At 51.7% G+C, this 27,341-nt stretch overlaps 1 protein-coding gene across 2 annotated transcripts in view; it reads left to right on the forward strand.

Moving 5' to 3' along the window:
• PKNOX1 (PBX/knotted 1 homeobox 1) overlaps nucleotides 1-27,341 on the forward strand; it is an 817,124-nt gene that overhangs the window by 418,535 nt on the left and 371,248 nt on the right. For both annotated transcript variants that reach the window (XM_069635659.1, XM_069635660.1), the window contains one exon: nucleotides 22,379-22,476. In XM_069635659.1, coding sequence (XP_069491760.1) covers nucleotides 22,379-22,476 — 98 coding nt within the window. The remainder of the gene's footprint in view (nucleotides 1-22,378; nucleotides 22,477-27,341) is intronic.

Genomic DNA, 27,341 nt, shown 5'->3' on the forward strand with positions numbered 1-27,341 from the left:
TGCAAAAAAAATGCATTGGAACATTTTTCTTTCAAAACTTTGTATTCGAAGTTTTTGTATTTAGAAACTATTTTTTCTAAAATATAACTGGATACGAATAATAGCACATCATCAGCATACAGTGAGATTCTCAAGGGAGGCAGGCCCAGCTGTATCTCCCACCGGTCATGGTGGTATCGCAATACTGCCGCCAAGGGCCCCAAAGCCAATGCAAAAAGGAGAGGAGATGAGGGGCAGCCCTGCCTGGTCCCCTGTCCCATTGCCACCAACCCGGATTGAGACTGCCCCACCCTTCTTCTTGCCTCTGCTGGCGTGTCGAGGAGTGAGATCGGTGAAATAAAATATTCACCCAGGCCAAGCTTTCAGAAGACTGCAAAAAGAAAAGGCCACTCAACTGACTCGAATGCCTTTTCAGGATCAAGTAGCACAGCCAGCGCCTTCACCTCAGGCTGCAATGCTGATAGGATCCCAAAAAAAAAAAATGGCAGAGACCATAGGTCGTACTCCTCCCCGGAGTAAACCCTGACTGATCGGCTAGCACCAGCCCAGGCATCAGCGGGAGAAATCGGTTAGCCAGGATCCTTGCAAAGATTTTGTTGTCCACGTTAATTAAGGAGTTCGGCCGGTATGAAGCATGCCTCTTGTGTTTCCCCATCTTGTGCAACAGGATAATTGAACCCTCGCACAGCGTGGTGGGCAGAGAGCCCACCTTTACTGATTCTGCATACATGTGCAAGAACCGTGGGGCAAGATAGGCACATAGGTTTTATAAAACTCCCTGGTCAAACCGTCAGGACCGGGGGCCTTAGATCTTGGGACTTCCTTAATGGCCATCAGGATGTCCTCCACCGTCACTTCCCCATTAAGGCAGACCCTAAGCGGTGATTCCGCCCAATGTAATCCAGCGGCTTCCGGGTATATCTGCATGTCGACCTCATCCTGCTCGTATCTGGATGCATCGTCGTCTGCATATCGAGGTAGCCCTTGGGTGTCTCTAATCACATCGACCTGCGGTGGCTGCTGATCAGCTGGCAGTATTCTGACCAGAATGGCACCAGGTTTTTGTCAATGCCGCCAGTGTACTGGGGGTAGCCGAGGTAACATACTCCCCCTCCAACTCCTTCAATTTGGTCTCATTGGCCGCAAGCTCCCTCCTAATATTTTTAAGTATCCCGCTCTCTTTTGGCATACATATACCCCTAACATGGCATTTGAAGCTTTCCCAGAGCGCCCTCTGTGACCGGACCGAGCCATCATTCCGTTCGAAGAAGGCTTCAACTTCCTCCTGGATCTCCTCGCGAAACACAGCGTCTGCCACTGCATTTGATTTAAAACGCCATAGAAACCCTCCCACTCGCTTCCCTCTCATGTCACACTCCAGTACCACAGGCGAGTGGTCGGACATGGTCTTTCGAAGGATGGAGCATTCACCCAGTAAGAGACCCCCATCATGAGAAACACCAGTTAATAATATAATCTGGAACTTGACCCATGTACTCATGAATAAAAGGTGTAATCCCTGTCAATCCCAGTGCTGCATTCGCTACACGTCTACCAGGATGTACATCGCATTTACGCCTTGAATTGGTTTGCCAGCCTTGTTTACATAGGGCGTGCAGCCTGATGATCTATCCTTGGCAGGGTCTAACACTGCGTTCATACCCCCCCCCATATAATCATAGAGTTTCGGCAGTAAGACTGGTTTATTTACACCCAATTCGAAAAAGCTAACATCCTTCACATTTGGCCTGTATGTATTTACCAGAGTCACTTGTACCCGTTCCAAGACCCCAACCACCATCAGTGCCCTGCCCTCATGATCCTGCTTACTAGACACAAAGCGAAACTTGATAGACTTATTTATTAATATGGCCACTTCGAGGGGATTGGGTCCTCCAACGTATTCCATATCTATGACAGTAATCACCACAGCTGTGCTGCTTCGGAAAATCTTCGGCGTCTGCATTCTGCGTCGATGACGTTGATACGCCACTCTCGAGGACCTCCTCCGACGTCACTGGATGTTATAAGTAGGGCGCACGACGCCCGTAGCCCCAGTTCCATTTTTTCCGCGAACGTGTTCGCTTCGGAGATCTCGGCGCGCCTCGACTCTTTGGAGTTCCTGTTCTTTCTCGGTTCTTCGAACCTGTTCATATTGTGAAGTCTTTTTTCGTGAAGATGTCTACCTCGTCTTACACACCGCATCCGGGCTTTAAGAAGTGCGGGGACTGTGGGTCCAAGATGTCGGTAACGGACTCTCACGATGCCTGCCTCTGGTGCCTCGGGGAGGCCCATGACACGGATGACTGTGTCGACCGCCAGTTGCTCACGTCCAAAGCCTTGCGGGAGCGCAAGAAGAAGTTATCGGTAGGTAAGGTGTCCAAGCCATGGAAGTCGAGGTCTTCGGGGCTTTCGACGGACGATTCGAGGGGCGACTCTCTGCGTCGTCGGCGAACGTCCAGTGGGTCTCTTTCCCGGAGTCGGTCCCGCCACTCCTCTGCCTCTTCGAGGCACTCCCGGAAGCGCCGTCATCGGTCGCCTTCTGCGTCCTCATCCGAGGACTCTGCCCGTCGGCAGGTCGCTTACCCCACCAAGCATGCGACGCCGGAGGAATGGGCTTCCTTCAGGAAGAAAATGTTGGCAATTCTCGAATCGCAGGGCACTGGTCCGTCTGCGCCTCCGAGTGGGGTCGGTCGTGATCGGTCGAGAGACACTGCTCGCAGGCCTTCGGGTTCGGGTTGTTGGCACGATTCGTGGGAGAGGTCCCGCTCGGACAAGGGGAATTGTTCTCGTCATGCCCTTTCCAGGTCCCGGTTCTCAACGCGCTCAAGACCGTGTGCACCTGTGGTGTCTTCGAGGAAGACATTGATGCTGGTGGCGCCGAGGTCGTTGACGGACTCTTTCGAGGCCCCGCCTCCAAAGAAGTCGTCGACGCCATTGGCGCCCAGGCTGTCGAGGGACACGCTCAGGGCTCCGGCCTCGAGGACTGTGTCGACGCCATCGATGCTGTCGACGCCGCGTTCGGTGTCGACGCCGATTCACTCGACGCCTTTCGAGGCTGTTTCGACGGGGGTTCCCTGGGGCTCGGTGGAACCACCTAGAAAGGCTCTGGCAAAGGTCAAGCATGGCTTTGTTCCACATTCTGTGCCTTCTTACTGCCAGCTTGAGTTTATTTCAGAGGTGGATGAGGGCTCTGATGATGGCATGGTTCCAGATACGGTGCCGGACGAGATTCTCTCGGGCCATAGCCAAATTGAGGACCTGCGGCAGTCCCTGCACGATGCCAGTGGGCTGGACACCTCTACGGAGGTGGAGTTTTGTAGGCCTGAGCCTGGCACTCATGCCGACTCCTCGTACCGGCGCCTTATGTCCAGGGTCACCGAGTACTTGGGATGGTCTGCTCCCCCAGGGGATTTTCTTCAGGATGCCCTTACGGATATCCTCGACCAAGGTCCACCAACTGACCCGGTACTGCCGTTCCATATGGCTCTACAGAGGAGGGTGGCAGCGGCTTGGACTGCTCCGGAGAGTCTCCTGGCAGTGGGAAAGTCTTTGTCGCGAAAATACTGCCCAGCCAGTAGCGACCCCTGCTACTTGACCAAGCACCCCACTCCGGAGAGTTTGGTGGTGCAGGCGGCTACGGCCCCGGCAAAGCAGGTGTCGTATCCTACCATCCCTCCTGATAGGGACGACAAACATTTTGACGGTTGGGCGAAGAAAGTGTTTTCTTCAGGGGGTATTGCGCTTCAGGCGGCCAACTCCGTTTGTGCCTTGTCACGTTTCACGCACACTCTGTGGAACTGTTTCCTTAGCGGCTGAGCATATTCCCAAAGGGGACGAATAGTATGGTTTCCTTGCCATGGTTCAGGATGGCAAGGATGCCATGTGTGAGGCCGTTCTGTTAGGTTTGGACATGGCAGATTGCGTCAGCCGGTCCATGGTGGCGAGCACCGTGATACGTAGGTTTGCGTCGTTGCGGAAGTCAGGGTTTGCTCCTGATGTGCAGGCCCGGCTCCTCAACATGCCCTTTGATGGGGAACATTGTTTTGGCAGCAAGGCTGACGAGAGCCTTGAGAGGTTGCAGACCTCCAAAGCTGCAGCGAAGTCGTTGGGCGCTGCGGTTCGCCAACCTCTGCCTTTTCGTCCTAGGGGACAGCAATAGAGGGGAGGTTCCTTTCGTTATTACTCATCCTTTGGTAAAGCGAGAGGAGCTGCCAGTCAAAGGGGCCACTGTAGGAGTGCCAGAGGTGGAAAACAAGGTACTCGAGGTGCCAAAGCTGCTCGGGCCGTTGCCTCTTTGCCCTCCGGCAACGCCGCAGCCGCTTCAGCTCAGTCATGAGGCCATGTCCCATGGTTCGCCGGTTGGGAGAAGGGTGGCGCAGCATCTTGCAGAGTGGCGCGCCATTACTTGGTTCTGGAGATCATAACCCACGGCTAATGTCTTCCTTTCCGGCAGAGGCCTCAAGACAATCCACCGGGGAATCTCTCTTTGAAGAGTCTGGATCCGCTCCTTGCGCAGGAAATTCAATCCCTGCTGGAGAAAGGCGCCATAGAACTGGTGCCTGTAGTGGAGAGGAACAAGGGGTGGTATTCCCCTTATTTTTTTATTTCCAAGAAAGACGGGGGATTGAGACCCATCATGGACTTGCGCGGTTTGAACAAACTCCTCAGGAAGGACAAGTTCAAGATGGTTACTCTCTCTCAAGTCCTCCAGGCCCTTCAACTTCAGGACTGGTTGGTGTCTCTCAACCTCAAGGACGCTTATTTTCATGTGCCGGTCCATCCAAAGCACAAGAAGTACCTGAGGTTCGTGGTTGCCGACTCGCACTTTCAGTTTCGGGTCCTGCCGTTCGGATTGACCTCCGCCCGAGCGTCTTCACCAAGCTCATGGTAGTGGTGGCAGTGCACCTCAGGAAAGGGGGGGATTCACGTCTACCCCTACCTGGACGATTGGTTGATCAGGGCGCTCTCTCCCGAGCAAGTCCTGGATCATCTGTCAGTCACCTGCCACTCCTTCCACAAGCTGGGTTTTTCCCTCAACTTAAAGAAGTCCCATTTGACACCAACTCAGAGGCTCCAGTACATCGGAGCAGTGCTCGACACGTCCCTCGGGCAGTGTTTTCCTCCCCAGGTGAGGGCTCCTCACATTCAGCAGATGGTGCACAAGTTTCAGCTTGCCCAGAGTCTCCCAGCGTTCGAGGTCTTGAGATTGCTCGGCCTCATGGCATCCTGCATTCTTCTGGTGCCAGACGCCAGGTTGCGCATGAGATCTTTGCAATGGGCACTCAAGTTCCAGTGGTCTCAGTCCTCCGGCAGGAAGTCGGTCCCTGTTCAGGTGCTGTCCTCGGTCGCCCAGGACCTTCTGTGGTGGGCCGTCGAAGACAATCTGATGAAGGGGGCTCCATTTTGGCTACTCTGGCCGGAGGTGACGATCGTGACGGACGCATCCCTCACGGGATGGGGAGCTCATGCCAACGAGTTGACAGTCAGCGGTCGTTGGTCTCCGTCGGAGTCCAGACTCCATATCAATCTGTTGGAGCCGAGTGCCGTCAGGCTAGCCCAGAAGGCTTTTCTGCCGACTGTGCGAGGAAAGAATGTCCTGATCCTGACGGACAACACGGTGGCCATGCACTACCTCAACAAAAAGGGGGGGGAGGGTCACTTCCTCTGCGCAGGGAGGCGATGCAGCTCTGGTTCTGGGCAATCCAGCAGGAAGTTTGGATCTCGGCAGTTCATCTGGCCGGAGACGAAAACGAGACGGCGGACGCTCTGAGCAGGCAGAGCACGATCTCTCACGAGTGGGAGTTGGTTCTGGAGATTCTCCTGGAGATCTTCGCCATTTGGGGGACCCCTCAAAGGGATCTCTTCGCCTCCAGTGTCAACCGGAAGTACGAAAGGTTCTGCTCGCGAGAATTTCCTCCAAAAGGAGACTTAGGAGAAGCGTTCGTGGTGTAGTGGTCATTCCCACTGCTGTACGCGTTTCCTCCAGGCCCCGTCATCCCGCAAGTACTGCGGAGGTTACGGAGGTTCGGTTCCCAGATGATCCTCATTGCTCCGGCGTGGGCCCATAGGACGTGGTACCCGGACCTTCTCGGCTTGTCCATCTGCCCTCCACGTCGTCTTCCCTACCGAGACGATCTGCTCTCACGGGAGGGGGGTCTGGTTCTCCATCCAGACATCAGATCCCTCAACCTTCACGCTTGGTTTCTGAAAGGTTGAGGTATAAGGATTGGGACCTCCCTGAAGACGTGATGGAGGTGTTGCTCACGGCCAGCAACAAAGTCCCTGTACAGTTGCCATTGGCGTAAGTTCTGCGACTGGTGCAGGGTTAAGAATGTGGATCCTTTTGCATGTGACATTCCCATGGTTCTGTCTTTTTTGCTTTCTTTGGCCCACAGGGGCTTGCAAGTGGGTACTGTTAAAGGTTACCTGGCGGCGCTGTCCATATTTAAGCGCTCGTCTGAAGAGTGTTCCTATTTTAATATTACTTTAATTTCTCAATTTCTGAAAGGGCTCACTAATGTGTTCTCTCCGTCACCTTTCCAGGTGCCCGGTTGGGATTTGAACCTTGTTCTCAAGTTTCTGATTGGTGCTCCGTTTGAGCCTTTGCATTCATGCCCTTTGAGACTGTTAACTCTTAAAATTGTATTTTTGGTTGCGGTCACTTCCGCTCGCAGAGTGAGTGAGTTACAGGCACTTTCAGTTAAGCCGCCCTTCACTGTGTTTCATAAGGACAGGGTTGTCCTTAGAGTTCGTCCTTCCTTTCTTCCGAAGGTGGTGTCGGAATTTCATTTAGGCCAGAAGGTTGTTCTTCCGGCGTTTTATCCTCCTCCACATCCTTGTAAGGAAGAGGAGAGGCTCCATAGGCTTGATGATCCTAGGAGAGCTTTAAGCTTTTATATGTCGCGCATGTCCTGGGTCAGAGTGGACGATCAACTCTTCATTGGTTACGCTGGAAAGCGTTTGGGACAAGCTGTGATGAAACAGACTTTGTACGTCACTACTCCCTCGATTCCATCCGGGGGCAGGATCTGGCCTTTGGCAAGGCGGTCCTTTACTCCGCAATTTGATTGGGCATTCTAAATTTCTGTTTTCTAAATTCTTTTCCCACCTCCTTGCATTGGTACTGCTTTGGGAGTCTGTCATAGATATGGAATATGTCGGAGGACCCAATCCCCTCGAAGAGGACCCAATCCCCTTGAAGAACAAGTTACTCTCTTACCTGGTAACGTTCTTTCGATGGGATGGTCCGACGACGTAGTCCATATCGCTCCCTCCCTGCCTTCCCTGCTACAGAATTTCTCATGCGATTGCAGCTTACGTTTCCGCAAGGCTTTGTCTGTCAGACTGGCATACGACTGGTGCCACACGTTCTGGGGAAAAAACTGCAACTGATGGTACGGGCGTCGTGCGTCCTACTTATAACATCCAGTGACGTTGGCCGTCGGAGGAGGGTCATCGACGCAGGACGCAGACGCCGAAGATTTTCCGAAGCAGCACAGCTGTGGTGATTACTTTCATAGATATGGAATACGTCGTTGGACCATCCCATCGAAAGAACGTTACCAGGTAAGAGAGTAACTTGTTCTTCAAGGGGATTGGGTCCTCTTCGAGGGGATTGGGTCCTCCAACATATTCCATATCTATGACAGACTTGTTCTTTGATGCCATTTGCAAGGCAGCTACTTGGAGTTCAATTCACACACCACTACTGTCTAGATACACATTCTAAAAAAGATTCTCAGATGGGACAAATGGTGACATCTTTTTGCCACTGTACCTTCAAACGTCCCACCTCCTTCTCCAGGTACTGTTTGCTAGTCTATGCTAAACATGTGTTTCTAAGCAGATCCACAAGTAATGTATGCCACAAAAGGCATACATTACTTGCCGTCTCATCACTTTATTCATGCATACACTTCATGCTCCCTCATGTCAGAAACAAAACAATCTGAGGGACCACGACACGTGAAGGATCATGGGTACAATACACGTCACAGTAGCGATAGTATTACAGACACGCCCAGTCGACGTCCCTTTTCGAACTTCGAAAACAAGTCGTGCAATACTCTGAACTTACCAAAAGATGTCGGCCTATGGAAGCATATGAGTCTAAGAAGATACAAGCATTAGAAATTAGCTTACGTTAAGTAATGTATGCGATACACAGCCCCTCTAGCCAGTACAATAGAATCACAATACCCCCACTGCACGATACTGAAAGGAAATGGCAGTCCACAATAATACAACCTTAACTTTAGAAGTCCAACCCTAAGTTGACTGGGTCCTTGTGGCCTAAAAGTTCACATGAAAAAGTTCCAAGATGTTTTGGGAGCTGGGAAAAAGTTATGAGGAGGGTCTTGTGGATGGGAGAAAGGTTCCAAAAGTCAGATAAGGGTATATTCTGTCCCCAGCTTTCGGCAACATGCGCTGCCAAAGACAAAGTATTGTAAAACATTCATAAGTGTTGAAAACATTTGCAGGTGGAGTTAGGGGTGCAGGTAAGTACTGTTGTAACTCACTCCCTGTACTGTAGTTGCTCTTCGGACTTGGCAGGTCACCAGAAGGTCACCAGAGCCCAGGAGCCACGGGTGCAAGAGATGTCTCGTTTGGATTCAGAAGCTGGTGCAACCTGTTCCTGTCAATAAATGCAACTCACACGGATGCAGCCCTCCTCTAGGCACTGGATCAGATGCAGGCAATCAAGTTTTGACGAAATTCATCAATGCACAGTGACACAAAGGGACTCAGCTGTGGTGGTCAGAGTCGGCCTCCAATCTCGGGTCACGTTGGAGCTGGAACGCTGATATTCCGCAGAAGAGACTCTTGTAGAACGAGCTGGGAGCCCCCAAGGTTCTGAGCCAAAAGGCGGAACCACAACGCCATTACTGCGGTAGCCCAAACTGGATTTGATCAGTCTACAGGATGGTTCCAGGAACGCTTCTGAAGACACCAGATGGCTATACACCGAGCAGCCATCGAGAATGGTTGGTCCCACGACTCTAAGTGTCGAACTAACATCGAAGGCTTTCTAAAGATCACCAGCCAGACAGGGCTCAACCGGGACTGCAGTAAGACTTGGTTGCCAGGCCTTCTTACGACAGGGCTCAAAAACAGTTTGCACACCTGGATAAGTTCCTAAAAACACTGTACATAAACTTTAATTTGATACACATTAAGATTTAATAAAACACACAATAACAATCATCACAGAACTATTAAGTACATTACAAAAGGATCATTCAAGATCAACGCATAAAAAGCATAGGATTTCGTCAATACCAATCAAATGGTCGGTAAACATAAAGTGAACAATACATTCAGCAAATAGCTGATACTGTATCAGTTTCAGGTCAATACTAGATAACACAAGTTGTTGGTTTCCCTGTATGAATCCAGGAAATTGTCTTGACATGTTTCTGTTCTTAAGGAGTTATTCAAAGAACATTCATCAGGAGGGTTGTCATAATCACGAGAATCCCAATAAAAAAATCAGTTGCTTCGTAAGAAGAAAGATATAATGTGCACGTGCAACCTTGCGTGGTGCTCGTGGGGGCTCACAACGTCACTAGTGTAGGTTGCGATGGGCTGCCAAGTAGCTCTTAACCAACCTGTAACTGAGTGTGTCTTCTGTTAAAAATTAGACACAGGAGGAGGGGGCAGGTCCCTTGTTGTAGCAGTACTTCTAGCAGGGGGCCAGTATTAGTAGTTGTACATCTCCAGGTAGGCAGTCACGCCTTAATCAATAGACCTATCTTGCAGTTTGTGATGCTGAAGGCAGGTACAGCTGGCTCACGCATCGGCAGGGGGTCACTCTACGAGTTTAAATCTCGGTGATGGGCACGAAAGCGTCCAGACGGTACGTAAATTACTCTGTCTCATAAGGCTTGTCCTGTGTCTTAGTGTCACTGCCGATGCGTGTGCCAGCTGTACCTGCATTCAGCATCACGAACGGCAAGATCTGTCTATTGATTAAGGCGTCGCCAAGGAGCCCAGGGTGGCAAGGCCTCGGCGAAACAGGACTGAACCGGTCGTGACGTTGGGGCCCCCACCTAAGCACCCCGGTGGGAGGCCGGTTGGAGAACTTTGTCAGCATGTGGGAGTCCATCTCCACCAACCGTTGGGTGCTGGATGCCCTGGCCCACGGGCACACTCTGGAGTTACAGAGAAGGTGCCCCCAGTTCCCACCTGTGGCGAGTTAAGAAAACCATGTTCCACAGCTGCTTCTGGAGGTACGAGCCATGCTGAGAAAGGGCGCAATAGAACTCGTCCTAAAGAGGCTCCGAGGCTCCGAAGTATACTTGCGATACTTCCTCGTCCGAAAGAAGACCGGCGTCTGGCGGCCCATCCTGGACCTTCGGCGCCTCAACAAATACATCAAAGCCCAGAAGTTCTGGATGGTTACCCTTCAGCACGTGCTGGGACAGCTGGAGGAAGGCGACTTCCTATCGTCGCTGGACCTGGAGGATGCTTACTTACACATCCCCATACACAAAGGACATCGAAAGTGCCTACGTTTCGTGGTCCAAGGGTGGCACTACCAGTTCAAGGCCCTGCCCTTCGGGTTGAAGTCGGCTCCAAGGGTCTTCACCAAGTGCCTGCCACCGGTGGTGGCGCGGTTGCGCCTGCAGGGGATCCACATATACCCCCACCTGGATGATTGGCTCATCCGAGCAAAGTCAAGAGAACTCGCCGTCGACCACACAGCGAAGACCGTCCGCCTGCTCACGTAACTGGGATTCTCGATCAACTTTGCGAAGTCCCACTTGGTACCGTTGCAGGATGCCCTGTTCCTGGGAGCCAGACTCGACACAGTGGCTCAGTTGGCCTCACCGTTGGAGGAAAGGACGAGGGCCATCCTGGGCAAGGTATAACAGCTGTAGATCATGGAAGTGGCCAGGATGAGGGGCATAAAGTTCCTGCTAGGCATGATGTCATCTTGCATCTACCTCGTGCGTCTGTGCAGGTTGCGGATGCGGCCACTGCAGGAGTTCCTCGACGCCCGTTGGATGCAAGCGGCGGGAAGCTTCGAAGACAAGATCCCACTCAACGAGACTTTCCGTCATGCAATCCGGTGGTGGGGCACCCGCGCGCATCTGTCGACAGGCATTGCATTCCCAGATCCCATCGCACCAGGAAACGTTGGCGACGGACGCCTCCCTGGAAGGATGGGGAGCGCACACCAGAGATCTCCACGCCTTTGGCTCCCGGAGGAGAGGTCCCTGCACATCAACGTCCTGGAGCTCTGGGCCGTGTTCTGGGCCCTCAGGTCTTTCCTTCTGTCCCTCAAGGGCAAGGGGGTGCAGATCTTCACCGACAACACCTCCACGATGTTCCACATCCGAAAGCAATGGGGCTCCAGATCCCCAGCCCTGTCCAATGAAGCGCAGGATCTGTGGCACTGGGCCGTCGCCCAGCGGATGTTCCTGGTACCCTTCCACCTGGCAGGAGTAAAGAACACCGTCGCCGACTCGCTCAGCAGGGAGCTGCACTCGTGCCACGAGTGGGAACTCCGGCAGGATCAAGTGGATGTACTTTTCCGACGATGGGGCAATCCCCAGATAGAGCTCTTCGCTACGGCGACGAACACCAAGTGCCGGAGGTTCGCCAGCAGGTTTCCCCAGCCGGGGAGCATGGGCAATGCATTCTCCTTCCCCTGGGATGGCCTGTTCCTGTATGCGTTCCTACCCTTGCCATTGCTTCTGCGACTCATCAGTCAACTCAGGCGGTCCCGGTGCGGGATGATCCTCGTCGCACTGGCTTGGCCGAAGCAGATCTGGTTCCCGGACCTTCTGGACTTGTCAGCAACCCCCCGCCCCCTCCCAGTCAAACGGACGCGGATCTTCTTGCCAGGGAAGGAGGCGCCATCCTACATCACGACGCAGGATTGCTGAACCTGCAGGCCTGGCTCCTGCAGCACTAGAGTTCGGAGGCTACGATATCTTGGCAGACTGCAAGGCGGTTCTTGCAAAGGCCAGGGCGTCCACATGCTCATGAATATTCCCCGTCGTCAGGCTGGGAATCCTCAGTAAAGAAAAAATCAGTTTCAGTTTCGTTTCTGAACTGTCTGTCTACTAATAACCAATCACTGGTCTCTGGGTCATACTGCCCCCAGCCAATGACTGCCCTCTACCTAAGCTCCTCCTCTGGCAGCCATCTTCAGATTTTTATCGCACGTTCAATTGTTGGGAGTCCTCGTGCTATAGCTCTCGAGCTTTTACTGCGTTTTTGCACTTTTTTCAAAGAGATTTTCTCATTTTTTGGTTAAATCGAGCCTCAAGCTCCACCGTTCTACTTCCGATCAATGGGGACCCGTTTCGGAATTTTCTACGCCCCTCAACGGTGAAGTTTTCGTCGTGTTACGCTTCTTGGAGTATTCCAGAAGATCCAAGGCCTACCTTGGACATGGCCCAGGACAAGGGAAGCTCGACGCCTAGATCCAAGCTGTTCAGGAACTGCCCTGGATGCGGGTTACAGAATGTTTTCAAGGAAGATGAGCATTTGAGATGTCTCTACTGCCTTCATGAGGACAAGACGCACGTGGAGAAGGACTATGAGGGATTGTCGTACCCGCCTCGCCAGCTGGCTGGAGAAGGGCCCAGCAGGTAAGAAGAAGAAAAGGTCAGAGCGGTCTTCTAAGTCCTGTGAGGGCACCCCGGTGATGGGGGCCCAACAGAAGGCTAAGCACCGCGAGTCCGCGGGCACCGGGAGCGCCGAATGGTCGATCTCTTCGGCTGCCAGGCAGGGTGCGCCTTCCCCGGCACCATCAACCACGAGCCAACGCTCTGGTTCGGGGAAGAGGAAATCCGAGAACCCGGGTAAGCTTCTGGAGAGGCCCCGGTCGATCTCGAAGGGAGCCGAGGGGTAGCGAGGCGGTGACCCTCCCCCCAAGGTGAAGGCCCAGGACGCACCTAAGGTGGTGAGGTCCCTGATCAAACCGGCGAAGGCCTCTATCGAGGGAGTCGCAGCGGCCCTGGCGAAGCTGGCAGAGACTACGCCAGTGGAGGTGACCTCGGGGCCCAGAGTTTCCCTGCCACCGCGGAAGGAATCATCTTTCCAGCCCATCGACAAGACCCCCGTGAAGACCCCAGTGGAAAAAGAGGGCGGGGGCCCGGTGGCCATTACGGCCACGGATTCAGCCTATGAGGAGGAGCTGATGGAAGTCGTGAAGGGCCTCAACGAGAGGTTTGAGGAGGTACGATCCCACGGGAGAGATCCTGCTGATGTGATCGAAGACTGCGACGATGGCGACGACGAAGGCCCAGTGGAGGAGCAGCCATCCTGCCCTTCGCAGCCATCCCACCCGTCGCAGCCATTGCCCGAGCCTCAGGACAGCTCGGCGGCCATTTTGTTGGCAATCCAATCCTTATGCACCGAGATAAGGACGAGATTACCACGAACCCCAGCGGAGGATCCAGAACCAGGACCGTCGGGAAGCCCTCTGAACAAGCGGAGGAGAGTCCACCGGCCCCGCCCTTTGTGCCCACAAGGCCTGTGGAGCCCTTATCCCCCTCGCCGGACCCCCGAGATGACACGGCGACAGATACAGCGACTGGGACGGATGACGGCGACGGTGGTGAAGACGGGACGGACTTTCCATCACCACCCCTTCGGGCTTCTCCGCCCGACGAAATTGGCTCTTTCCACGCCATGATCGCCAGGGCATCCGAGCTCTTCCAGTTCTGCCCGGAGGAACAGAAGAAGGAAGGCTTCCTCTACCAACGGCGGGAGGCCAAGAGAAAGACGGTCCTTGCGGTACCGTTACTCGACGATATCTGGGACGAGGGACTTGCCGTCCTGAAGAACCCTTCCACGACGCCCGCCAAGAGGGACCGGTACGAGAAGAAGTACCGGGTCCCTGACGCCGCCCCCTTGTGCCTCAGGGCCCAGCCTACGCCGGATTTGGTTGTCTCAGCAGCGGCCAAGAAGAAAGCGGCGGGTGCAGCGGTTTCAACCTCCACCTCCCCACCGGACGGCGAGGGAAAGAAATTGGACGCCATGGGGCGACGTGTCATCTCGTCGGCAGCGACGACAATTAAGGCGGCCAACGCCTTAGCGATTGTGGCCCGTTACGACAGGGAGCTTTGGTACAAGATAGCTCCCCTGCTGGACTTCCTACGAAACGATAAGAGGGCGGAGGCCCTAGAGATTCTGCAGGAAGGTGAGGTGGCGTCGGACCACGCCATAACGGTGGCAACAGACATTGCCGACACTGGATTTTGCCAGTTAGGCAACAGAGTTTGCCTTCGACGACGAGGATGGCTCAAGGCAACAGACTTCCGTCAGGACGTTCAGGCCAGGGTGTTGGACATGCCGTTCGACGGCAACAACCTGTTTGGAAAGGTGGTAGATGAGTCGCTCTAGGCCATCAAGACCGACACTGAGACGGCCCAAGCCCTGGGAGTCCTACAACAACGACTGCCCTTTCGGAGCACCGGAGGCAGACGAGGGGCCTCCAAGGGATCCAGCGGTGGCTCCTCTACGTACCGCCAGGCGGCCCGCTCCTCATCCCAGGAGGCCTACAGAGGTTGCGGCAAACCAGGAGGATTGCGCCGCCGCCGTCAAGGGGGGCCAAGGCGGCAAGGCCACTTCCAAACACGACTGAGCCGGCCATAGCGTGGGGCCCCCACCGAAGCACCCCGGTGGGAGGCCGGCTGACGAAAGTTCATCAGCGTGTGGGAGTCCTTCTCCACCGACCATTGGGTGCTGAATACCCCGGCCCGCGGGCACTCGCTAGAATTCCTGAAGAAGTATCCCCGCATTCCTCCCGTGGCCAGGAAGGAGTATCACGTCCCTCAACTGCTGTTGGAGGTGAGGGTGATGCTCAAGAAAGGTGCCATCGAGCTCGTCCCCAAGAGGCTGCGGGGCTCCGGTGTATACTCACGATACTTCCTCGTCAGAAAGAAGACAGGCGGTTGGCACCGCATCCTGGACCTACGTCGGCTAAACAAGTTCATCAAGGTACAGAAGTTCAGGATGGTTACCCTCCAGCACGTGCTGGGACAGCTGGAGGAGGGCGACTTCCTATCATTGTTGGACCTGGAGGATGCTTACTTCCACATCCCCATTCTAAAAGGACACCGAAAGTTCCTCAGATTTGTAGTCCAGGGACGTCACTACCAATTCAGAGCTTTGCCTTTCGGATTGAAGTCGGCACCCAGGGTGTTTACCAAGTGCCTAGCACCAGTGGCGGCGCGGCTGCGCCTGCAGGGGATCCACGTCTACCCCTGCCTGGGCGACTGGCTCATCCGTGCAAGGACAAGAGAACTCGCTGTCAAGCACACAGCGAGGACCGTCCGCCTACTCACGGAGCTGGGATTCGCCATCAACTACCCCAAATCCCACCTGGTTCCGTCGTAGGTGGCACTGTTTCTGAGAGCGAAGCTCGACACAGTGGAGCGATTGGCGTCTCCGTCGGAGGAGAGGATGAAGGCCATTTTGGGCAAGGTGCAGTGCCTGCTAGCCACGGACATGGCCAGGGGCAGGTCCATCAAGTCCCTCCTCGGGATGATGTCCTCATGCATCTACCTGGTGCGCCTTTGCAGACTACTGATGCGTCTGCTACAAGAGTTCCTCGACGCCCGCTGAATGCAGGCGGCGGGCAGCTTCGAAGACAGGATCCCGCTCAACTAGGCCTTACGTCAGGCGATTCAGTGGTGGGGCACCCGTGCGCACCTCAAGGCAGGCACAGACTTTCAGACCCCGGCGTATCAGGAGATGGTGACGACAGACGCCTCCCTGGAGGGATGGGGTGCTCACACCGGAGATCTCCACGCAAGAGAGGCTCCCGGAGGAGAAGTCTCTTCACATCAACATCCTGGAGCTCCGGGCCGTGTTCTGGGCGCTCAGGTCGTTCCTCCCGTCCCTCAAGGGCAAGGTGGTGAGGATTTTCACCGACAACACCACCACGATGTTCTACATACGGAAGCAGGGAGGCACCAGATCCCCATCCCTGTCCAAGGAGGCCCAGGGGATGTTTCTGGTTCCCTTCCACCTGGCAGGAATAAAAAACACCATCGCCAACTCACTCAGCAGGGAGCTACGCTTGTGCCACGAGTGGGAACTATGCCAGGATCAGGTGGATCGGCTCTTCCGACGTTGGGGCAAACCCCAGATCGACCTGTTCGCGACAGCGACGAACTCCAAGTGCCAGCGGTTCGCCAGCAGGTTTCCCCAGCCGAGGAGCATGGGCAATGCTTTCTCGTTCCCCTGGGACGGCCTGTTCCTGTACGCGTTCCCTCCGTTGCCGTTGCTGCTCCGACTCATCAACCAACTCAAGAGGTCCCGGTGGGGGATGATCCTCGTCGCACTGGCGTGGCCGAGACGGATCTGGTTCCCGGACCTTCTGGACTTGTCAGCGTCCCTACCAGTCAAGCTGCCGACGGACGCGGATCTTCTCTCCAGAGAAGGAGGCACCATTCTTCATCACGACCCGGAGTCGCAGGACTGGCTCCTGCAGCACTAGAGTTTGGAGGGTACGATATCCCGGCAGACTTCAGAGAGGTTCTTGCAAAGTCCAGGGCGTCCTCAACTCTCAAGTGCTATGGACATAAGTGGAAGAGGTTCTCTGTCTGGTGCCGTGCACAAAAGATTAACCCTCTACGGATTACGGCACCTCAAGTGCTACCATACCTACTGTCGCTGGCCAAGGCTGGACTAGCTCACGCTTCCATCAAGATACATCTGGCAGCGATCTCCCGATACACCAGAACTACAGGACGGCCGTCCTTGTGGTCTCATTGACTGGTGAAGTTATTTATGAAGGGACTGTTCCAATCGTTCCCGCCGGTGAAGGCTCCGGCCCCGGCGTGGGAGCTCAAGGTGGTGCTGACCAGGCTCATGGGACCGCCATTCGAGCCTTTGCTTTCGGCTCTGTTGAAGTTCCTGTCGTGGAAGACAGTATTCCTTGTGGCCATCACCTCCGCACGACGCGTGGGAGAGAATCAGGCCCTATCCTGCAAGCCTCCATACGTGACTTTTTACGATACGTGGGTGGTGCTAAGGACGCACCCCCCTTTCATGCCCAAGGTGCCGTTGGGCTTCCATCTTAACAAGCCCTTGGTGTTGCCAGTTTTCTTTCCGTCGCCTTCGTCGCCGGCCAAGAGGACTTTGCACTCGCTGGATGTAGCTAGAGCGCTTGAGTTCTACGTGGACCGAACAAAGAGTTTTCGGAAGACATCACAGCTATTTGTGAACTTTGGACCTGTGAACCAAGGGAAGGCTCTCTCAAAGGCTTCTATTTCCAGATGGCTCTCCGGCTGCATTATGCACTGTCATCGGTTGGCCAACCGACCGTTGCCCGGCGGTCCGAGAGCCCATTCGACCAGACCGATTGCTGCTACTACGGCGTTCCTCTCTGGTCTGCCCCTGCTGGACATCTGCAGGGCTGCTACGTGGAGGTCGGCGCACACCTTTACGAGATTCTACTGCGTCGACTGGGATTCCAGGGAGGAGTCCAGAGTCGGCCAAGCAGTGCTGCGCAACCTGTTCGCCTGAAGGTGGGCCTGGTGAGGAGTTAAGAGTTGCTTAATGTTGAGTTTATGTAATGCTTAATGTTGAGCCTTTTGCCACCTCCCGTGGTTGTGCATGTGTGTACTGCTATGTATTCTTATATTCATGAGCATGTGAATCCATGCCAGACCCCACGCTGGAGAAGGAACAAGTTACTTACCTGTAACTGTTGTTCTCCAGCATGGGTCTGGCATTTATTCACATGCGAACCCTCCCGCCTACCCCTCTGTGGCTCTTCTCTTGGTCCTACTGCCACTTTACGTGCTACCATATCTGAAGATGGCTGCCAGAGGAGGGGCTTAGGTAGAGGGCAGTCATTGGCTGGGGGCAGTATGACCCAGAGACCAGTGATTGGTTATTAGTAGAAAGACAGTTCAGAAACGAAACTGAAACTGATTTTTTTCTTTACCGAGTATTCCCAGCCTGACGACTGGGAATATTCATGAGCATGTGAATCCATGCCAGACCCATGCTGGAGAACAACAGTTACAGACAAGTAACTTGTTCCTTCTGTTTGGGTAGCAACCACCAGGTCCAGCAAAAAGATTCCTGGAAAAATTAGACCAGTTGCTTACAGATACCGGTAGCAAACACCAGGAATTACTCTGCCTGGGTGATTTTAATATCTGGGTTGAGGACATGACCTCTCCTGAGGCTAAGGAACTATTGGAGATCCTGGATGCACATGAAATGAAATCTTAAGTAACCTCACCATCCAACGGTCATGGTCTCTGCCTTGATGTATTGCTGTATAGAGGGTAAATTATCAATTATTTGGATACTCTTTCTGTCCCCTGGTCTGACCATGATGCTGGAATGTTTGGGCTGGTAGCAACTGAAAGACTGTATGAGGAGAAAAATAATCGTAAGCCTACCCAATTCCGTGAATCAAAAGATTTACTGACGATATCAAGGAACTTACTGAAACCTGCTATTGCACAAATTGATTCCTCCTTGTCTTATGAGAAATGTTTTAATGAAGGTACAGAAATTATGGATAATTTGTGCAAACAAGTGGCCCCTTTCCAACAAGGTAAACCCAAGAAAGTGTTCAATTCATGGGTCTCGCAAGAACTTGTTATAAAAAGGAAACACCTGAGATCTCTGGACAAAACATGGAGGAAAAGGCAAACCAAAATAACCTAGAGTTGATTAAGACCACTCAAAAGATCTATAAAAGGCTATTTTCTAAGCGAAATCCAAATACCTAACTGATAAGATCGAGGAAGCCACAAATAGATCGAGAGAACTATATTCTGTTATCTCGAGCTTTGTGGAACCACGCTGTGGTGCAGCCGCTTTGAAAGCTTCCCAAATGCAGGCAGGCGCATTCAATGATTTTTGTTTTGTAAAAAAAAAAAAAAAAAAATCATTAAGGAAAAGATTGCATAATCACTACCTACGGAACCCGAGGAGCAATCGGATGATAGTGCTGCCATCAAATCAGATGGCTTATTAATCCGAAAACCCTTTACATTTACAAGAGTTTCTGAGGAGACTCTACATTTTCTGCTCTGTAATTTTGAATCCTACCAAAGGCAACCTAAGGTGCTGTTTGCCTCCTCATTCTTCAGAAGCAGCAGCCAGGTGGCAAGGGCAGGAGCCCCCACCTACCTCCAAGCACCGGAGGACCCAAGCAGCCTCAGGCCCCTGCTGCAACTTGAAGACCATACGCAGCTGATCTCCCGATGCCTGCGATGAGAAGCACTCGCATATAGTGGGATCTGCATTTTAATCGATGACCCTGGTGAGATCTACATTGCATCTACGAGCTCACCCATTTCCACGGCCACGTTTCGCCCAGGCAGCCCAGTTTCCGCACCTGCACGTGTCCGACACTGTTTTGCAAAACAAAATGTCGGGCGCAACGCAGCCCCATAGCGAGACTTAGCGTCTCCTTGGTTGGTAAGCAACCATTTATAAATTGCCCTGTATCTGCCGGCAGGTGGAAGAGCCGGCCCTACCAAAGGCCACCTAAGGCCCTGTTTGCCCCCGTTTGCGCCGGTGGGCGCCAAAGAGCCTATCCAGGTCCCAATACAATATGCATTTTACTACGGCAAGGCGTCTCTAGTGTCTCCAATGTCGAGTAACCGCAAGTGCTGCAATGTCTCCCTTACCTCCAAACACAGCGCACATACAAGTGCGGCCTAGAGAGCACGCCCGCACACCTCTACTGCCACGAGCTTGCTAGCTCAGCTTCCTCTAACACACCAGGGACGACCTAGCATTACTGGCACCCCCCAGACAACCCTATAACCAATGACTATATATATATTACATGTGCATGCACCAAATGGAGCTTGCATGGAGCACCCCAACCTTATGCCGAACAAACTAATCTTGCATTAGCCCTATGTTATTTGGTTTGTGTTAGCCTGTACCACTTGAACCAGCCATTGTGTCATTCGAACTGTGCAGTTTGAACGAACATGATCTTGCCGCCTCGTGCATTAGCCTAATCTGTGACAACCTGCATTAGCCTATTCTGTAACAATTTGCACTAGCCTATCTTGTGATAATTTGCACCAGCCTATTCTTTGACAACTTGCTTTAGCCTATCCCGTGACTACTTGCATTAGCCTATTTTCTAATAATTTGCATTAGCTATCTGATTTTGCCCACCGCCTGTTACCTAGTAGTGAATTTGCTGCCATAGCTATCTGATTTTTGACATTGCCTGTTACCTAGTATTGAATTTGTTGCCATAGCTATCTGATTTTGCCCACTGCCTGCTACCTAGCAGTGAATTTGCCCATTGGCTGTTACCTAGTAGTGAATTTGCTGCCATAGCTATCTGATTTTTCACATTGCCTGTTACCTAGTATTGACTTTGCTGCCATAGCTATCTGATGTTGCCCACTGCCTGCTACCTAGCAGTGAATTTGCCCATTGGCTGTTACCTAGCAGTGAATCTGCTGCCATAGCTATCTGATTTTGCCAACCGCCTGTTACCTAAATGTTGAATTTGACTGTCGCTATAGCTGTCTGATTTCGCCTACTACCTGTTTCCCAACCAATGTACCCTATACACTTGTACAGACCCCCCAAAAGACTTGTTTTGTCTTTAGGGCGATTCACTTGTGAAGCGCGCCTCTGGCTCCAGCGTGTCTGGTAGGGCAGGAAGCGAGGGAGGTTCCCGAAACTCCATGTGCTTAGTCTCCTTGGTTACAGGAATGCACCCAAAGGTGATTTGTGAGTGACAGCTAGGCTGCAAATGAATATGAGAAACTTGCATAAAAGGCGAGGTCTTTTGCAAGGAAGGCAGAGTCGACCACTGGAGGAAGGAACGAAGAAGAAACTGGAATAGAAGCTTGCTGCACCCTCCTGGACCGTTGGTTTGCCCGGTGAAGCCCTGCTGCGGTGCTGAAGCTCTGAATTTCGAATCGACTTGAGAAGCCCGGAAAGGACGACTTCTCCCCTTGGGTTGGTGGGACCAATCGGCCCCAAGACGAACTTGCCTGCAAACCCTCTCTGCTGGCTGTACTACTTTGCTGTTGCAGGAACTGAGTGCCAGGGGACAGGAACGCCAGGACGAGTGCATCGCCTTTGAGCCGGACCCAAGCTCCAGGAAGATCCTCTGGACTCCCTCGAAGCAGGGCTAGCCAAGCCTGAGCCACCTCAACAGAGTGCTGGACCTCAGAAGCAAGGAAAGTGCACAAGGTGTCCAAGAACCGCGGTGCCACTATACTTAATAAATAGTATATAGTTACATTATATCATTGAATTGTGTTAAATAATATAAAATACATTATAGTATATTATATATGGTGCATCCTGTTGTGTTGGGACTAATTATACTTATAAGCACCCCTAACACTCTGCTTTCCTTCCTTTTCCTCATCCTCTTTCAGCACCAGCTGGCTTTTGCAACCCCCCGCCCCTTGTTCTCGTCCGCTACCTTCTGTTCTCTCCCAACTGTCTCTGCAGTTGTTCTCCCTTTCTCTGCTTACTCTCTGCCACCTCTTTGTTGCACTGATCGACCATCTCTGAAGCACCCTCCATCATTGTTGAATGGACACTTATATTTATGGGGGGCCAACCATGCAGCCCGTAATTGATGAAATGGACACTCTGAGCTAAGCATCGGGATGGCTTCCTGGTGTTTGATTAGGCAGCCCCAGCTGGTTCCACTTTGCCAATCTGGAGGCATATAGAACCAAGGACAAAGCCCTCATTAAAGCCATTTGCAAACGTGCCTGTTGGCTCCTTAAATCCCTTGCTGCAGGCCAGTCCTGCAGTTCCCGGGGCACCTCTGGCACAGGTGTGTGGCAGGCGTTTTGCTGCTGGAGAGCACTGTGGCTCCAGTCTCGCTGGTGTACGTGTTTGGTCCTGAAACCAACGATAGCTTGCAAGTCCATGGGATCCCACGTTGGATGCTCCAGGCACAGGTAACACTAAAGTAGTTTATGTGGGAGAGACTGATATTGATTTGATTCCTCAAATTCCATACTCCCATTGACAGCCATTGCCAGGTTAGAACACCTAGATTGCTCTACATGGTGCAAACAATATTGTGATTAGCGCTTTGGAGAAGATGCCAATATCCCTTAATCGCTTTGGAGAAGATGCCAATATCCCTTAATCATGAACAGGTTATCTGCAGCAGCAGACCTCTTAACCATGAAAGGTTAGGAATGGCTGGATATCCTGGGTTGGCCGGGGGGGGGGGGGGATTTCCCAGGTATCTACTTCAGGGCCTGTTTCATGTGGCACCGACCCTAGGACTTCTCAAGTCCCATTCCCCAACCACAAACATGGCACTTTGTCACACAGCATAAGTTTGCTATATGCCACTTTATTAGTGTATTATGTTATAGCATCTTCCAGGACCCCACCCATGTTTATTCTATTGTTTGTTTTGTTTTAGGTGGCACAGTTTATCAGCCTGTTACCGTGGTTACCCCACAAGGTCAAGTAGTAACGCAAGCACTGTCACCTGGCACAATTCGAATACAGAACTCGCAGGTACTTTCTGCATCTTTTCAAATATGCGTTTTAATTTTCACTCAGACTTGAAAACCTTATAAATGGCCTAGTATTGTGATGTATTATTTTGAAATGAGTATAAGATTGGTCTTCACTCAGATATTTGATTGTATAAAGTTATTTAAAATAAGATTACATGAAAATTGCAGACTCTCCCAATATTGCAATGAGACTATTTCATGAATTCCTTTGTTGTACATTAGCAATAAGGGATTGCGGAAAGAACTGAGCACTCTCCCATAACCATCAGTGTTTTACATCTGAAATCATTGTTTTCAAGTGTTCTTTATAGCTCAAAATCACTAATAAAGGTGAAATAAAACACGAGAAAACCCTTCAGATGTGATTAGCACTGCCTGTCCTCTTGATAGATCCCCAACGTGCAAATGTGAAAGGATTTGCAGATCTGAACGTTTTCCGTTACTAAATACTGTGCTGCTGGGAAGCATGCAGTACCTTGGGGCAGGATCGCAAACTTCTAGTTGGGGATGTTACACCGCTGACACCCCCATGCCCGTGCCTTCCAGTGGAATACTGAAACCTGCATCACAATTACTTTTTTCAGATCAATTCTTTCCTCTCACAGATTTTCCATCCTTTGAAAGGCCATCCGGGAGGCCATCTCGGGAGAATAGCTCAGTGCAAAGGTGCTCTCCTTGGAAGCAAGACCACACAGGGCAACACAGGTTCGATCCCCGGGTCGGCGCTAGGAAACCTCTGGGTATTAAGCGCGTTATAAATAACCTATCGTATCATATCCTGGCACAGACTGGTTCTTAACCTTTTCTCAGAGCTGCTAGGTGGCATCATGCTGCATCAGTGGCGGATTAAACCCTATGGAGGCCACCAGGCAGTCAAAAGGTCAGGGGGCCCCTCACAAATGATCTCCTAATACGCTTTAAATTTGGGATATTTTTGGGTATAATTATTGGCAAATTGGGCTTTTTAGCACGTATTGCAGGTGCTTGTTATGTGCTGTCGCCAATAAAGCACTTTGATACAGTACATGTAAAATTGAAAAAAGCGTAAGTTTTGTCAAATGTGTTTTGGAACCAAGTACTTTATATCACTGCATCAATGTGTTGAACTCCATTTCAGTGGCAAGATCATATTTTAAGACTCGCACATTGAACACTTCCATTTCTGTGGCACTATTCAAAACGGACGTTACTGTATTGGAGCCGGTGCGTTTGAAGTAGATTGCAATATGTTAATTATGCTGATCTTTTTTTATTTACTTACGCGTACAATTTGCACATTAGTAATTAGAATAATTATTGCCATTTTACACTGAATGTGCTTACCAAAGATTTGCAAATAATTTCCATATAAGAACATGTTTGCACACTGCAGCGTAAATTCTTGAAAATGGTGATCTGAATAAAACAAGATCTCAGAGGGTCTGTTTGAGATGTTGCATTATTTAAAATACCCTTGTCATGAAGACAAATTTGCACAGCACTACGAACAAAGAGACACATTATACCACCATTCTGCAATCCCACCAGCCACCTAACAATTGACAGGGCCCAGGTGTATTTGGTGATAGCATTGCAGAAAAGGAGTACTAGGAGCTTAGTCCTGGCTGGGCCATTTACCAGTTGAGGGTCGTCTGTCCGAGTACCGGCGGTGCAGTGAACCTAACCAGACAGGCCACACAAAGCAGTCGCTTTCACTGCGGCCCCTCCACCACTGGCCCATGAGTAGGAATTCTATTGTAGGATGGCCGTGGCCGAGCCGGGTGGTGGCGAGCGAAGGCGGATGCCACCAGCGCCTCCTGGGCCTCTGATGTCTTGACTACTCCTGATGGTGCTACTGCCTGCCTGCACGTGCGCAAGCACAGGCACGCAAGTAAAAAAAAAGAATCTGAAAAACTGAAAATGCAAGTCTGACTCGGCAGGAGGGCCCACACACGGTCTCTGTGGTAGAAAGACCAATATGATTTTGGGGGGGAAAAGCAAACGCGGTGCCGGCTGCCGGACTAGCGATTCCAGCCCTGCGGCACAAATACAAAATAGGCCCAGGCCCCCCAGAAGGAGTGGGACCCATAGGCCAGTGCCTACTTGGCCTAGTGGGGAATCCGGCACTGTGCATTATTACTCCAAAACTGTGTCAATGGCATCACTTGTGCCGGAAGTGATGTCCTTGGTACATATACAGAGCCACGTGAGCACTGCGACTTCCTCCCCCCCCGCCCAGTTGTAACAGAGGCGTTGAAGAACCGTCATTTAAACTTTTTTTTCCGCTGCGTTATGTTTGTACTGTAAGGTAGGTTTCAAGTCCTGCAAGGAGTGTGTGAGACACATGCCAGTTTCAGACCTGCTCCACCGCTGTCCGTTGCATTTGGGGCAGGTCCACAACACTGGATTGTGACTCCTGTCAATCTATGCACCCCAAGACTGTGTGGGATTATGTGACAAGAAATGACCTGGCTCTCAGTAAGAAACCCTTAGGCAATTCCCTTTCTCAAAAGACCCAATTCGTGCCTTTGACTCCCGAGCAGAGGGAAAAGGAGGAATGGGAGAAAAAAGAAAAAGCACTTGAGGTCAGCAGTGACTAGTCTTCTTCTCAACCCCTTATTCCATGTTACTTTGGTAACTCGAACAATAGTCTATTGCTCGATATTGGTCTTATCTGGAGGAATCCCCGCCAACACTGGTAGACGTGAGTTGCCGACTGCCTTTCCTTAACTCTGCCTCATCCCTAGTGCCAGGAGGGGTTTTCTGATGCTTATTGTCAAGCCTGAAATCACCACCCTGATCTAGCGAGGTTTTGGAGTCTCAGCTCACACATGGTAGCAGTGGCAGAGTAGCTAAGGCACACCTCTGAGGAGGGCAACAAATACAGTGTCACAATATACTGTGTTGACTAACTGGCTATCCACTGTGACGAATCGCGAGAATTAGTCACTTCTCTGCAACACCCTTCTTAGGGGTAGAGGCAAGTGGGACCTTGCCGGCAGAGACTTCCCCTTTTGGGACAAGGACTCCCATTCCTGTGGGGAATTCCTGAAAGAACATACCAATGTTATCTCTTCTGACATCCTTCTGTGAAGAAAATACCAGTGTGTGCTATTGTAAACCAGAAACTGTGAATGTTCCTTCAACAAAGAAAAACCCAGTAACTGAGACGAGGAGGATCACCTATGGAAGAGAAGCCAGGAAGGAGAAGATCAGCATTTATCAACCGAACAGATGCTTAAGATCAATGGAATACCCTGTTGGTATTGCCTCGGATAAAAAGATCCCGTGGACTAGGGCGGGCCTTCCATGTTCGGGGTGCACAAGCCTGGAACACCCTACCTTCTCAGATACGTAAGATTGAAGATCACCTTCTCTTTCGAAACAGCTAAAGACAATCCTGTTCAGTTAGGATAAATCTCCAGCTCTTCGCCGCTACTTCTGTCTTTCTGCGCCTGGATGCCTGCGGGCTTTGGCGCCTTATAAATACGATTAACATAACATGGGAAACGGAGATGATGGAATACAAAGCTATGCCCGCGAAATCCCACGTCTGCTTAGCGTATGAAAGGGGAGGAGTCTGGAGACAAAAGAAAGATACCCACGAGTTACGAAAGAGCTTGCACACCAGTTCTGAGCAGAGGCTGGACGCTCCATGTCCTGAACTGGAGAGAAACCAGGAAATGGAGAGAGATGCGCAGTGTCTCACAACAACGAGAAAGAGAGGAGAGATGTCAGATGCGCTGCTTCCTAAAAACTGGGAAGAGAGTAAGAGGGAGAGTTGTGGAGTGACCGCGAGTGGTGGAGTGACCGCGAGTGGTGGACCAGGGGTCCTGGAAGCGACGCTGAGTGTGCTCTATCCCTATGAAACCAGTCGATAACTGAAAGACCTAAGTGTCTTCATGTACAGCAGTATGGAGTGGAAGATCGGAAGGAAACCGCAGATGCCAATCTGACAAGAATAAGAATAGACCAGGGTAGAACCGAGAACAGAGTGACATTATCCCTAATCAGCCAAAGGTAACTGGGAAGACGGGAGACCCAGGAGGGGCACGAGAACCATTATTGGAAAGCTCATACTCGTGCCAGTACAGAAATAGGGTATGTAATATGGAAGCCCCCTGAAGCAGATGAGAATCAATATTGGAATGCTCATACTCATCTCAGTACAGAGAAAGAGACTTTACTTTAATCATTTATACCACGCTATCCATGGACCCGGAGGCTTGAGAACGCCAATGTGACATACAAAACATGAAACAATAAACCCTTTAATATTAAAACCCAGTGAAGCTGATAAGAATTGTTGTAGTGGATCTGCTTTGGAGAGGAGATCTCTCTAGTGAGGAGAGAATACATTATGATGTAATGGAATGTTGATGCAGGTTTCTTGCTTGGTTCTAAAATTGGACAGTTGGAGGAGAGAGCTGAAGGGAATGGAGCCCATGAGATGTGGGGTCTTCTTTTCTGACTTATTAACCTAATAAACCTACATGTATGACTTACCTGCTTCCGCATCATCTTCATAACAAGGAGGAAAAGAAGATCCCAGCTGTGATACGCCGCTTCGATAAGCCCCGTGTCGAGAGAGACGTCCGGTGAAAGTCCCTGCTCCTGTGTGCGAGAAAGGCCAACCCGTTCTGTCTCCTGTATGCGGCCCCCTGACGTGGAACGCTGCCCACACGATGGTCGCTGATAGGGCTGCACGCATCATCCGTGGCTGCCCGCTCGGTCCCGTGTGACCGGCCGACGTGGAAAGGCTGCGGAGATCAGCTGTCTACGCGAGCGATTCAGCCGGACAAGGGGCTGTCGCTGAGAAGAGGCTCATTGTTCGCTCGGCACCAGAGGAACATTTCTGGGAGGGCCGCTCCGCTATCCGCAGCG

This window comes from Ambystoma mexicanum, chromosome 7p, assembly GCF_040938575.1.
Source record: "Ambystoma mexicanum isolate Mex_15411 chromosome 7p, UKY_AmexF1_1, whole genome shotgun sequence".
Classification (NCBI taxonomy): Eukaryota; Metazoa; Chordata; class Amphibia; order Caudata; family Ambystomatidae; genus Ambystoma; species Ambystoma mexicanum.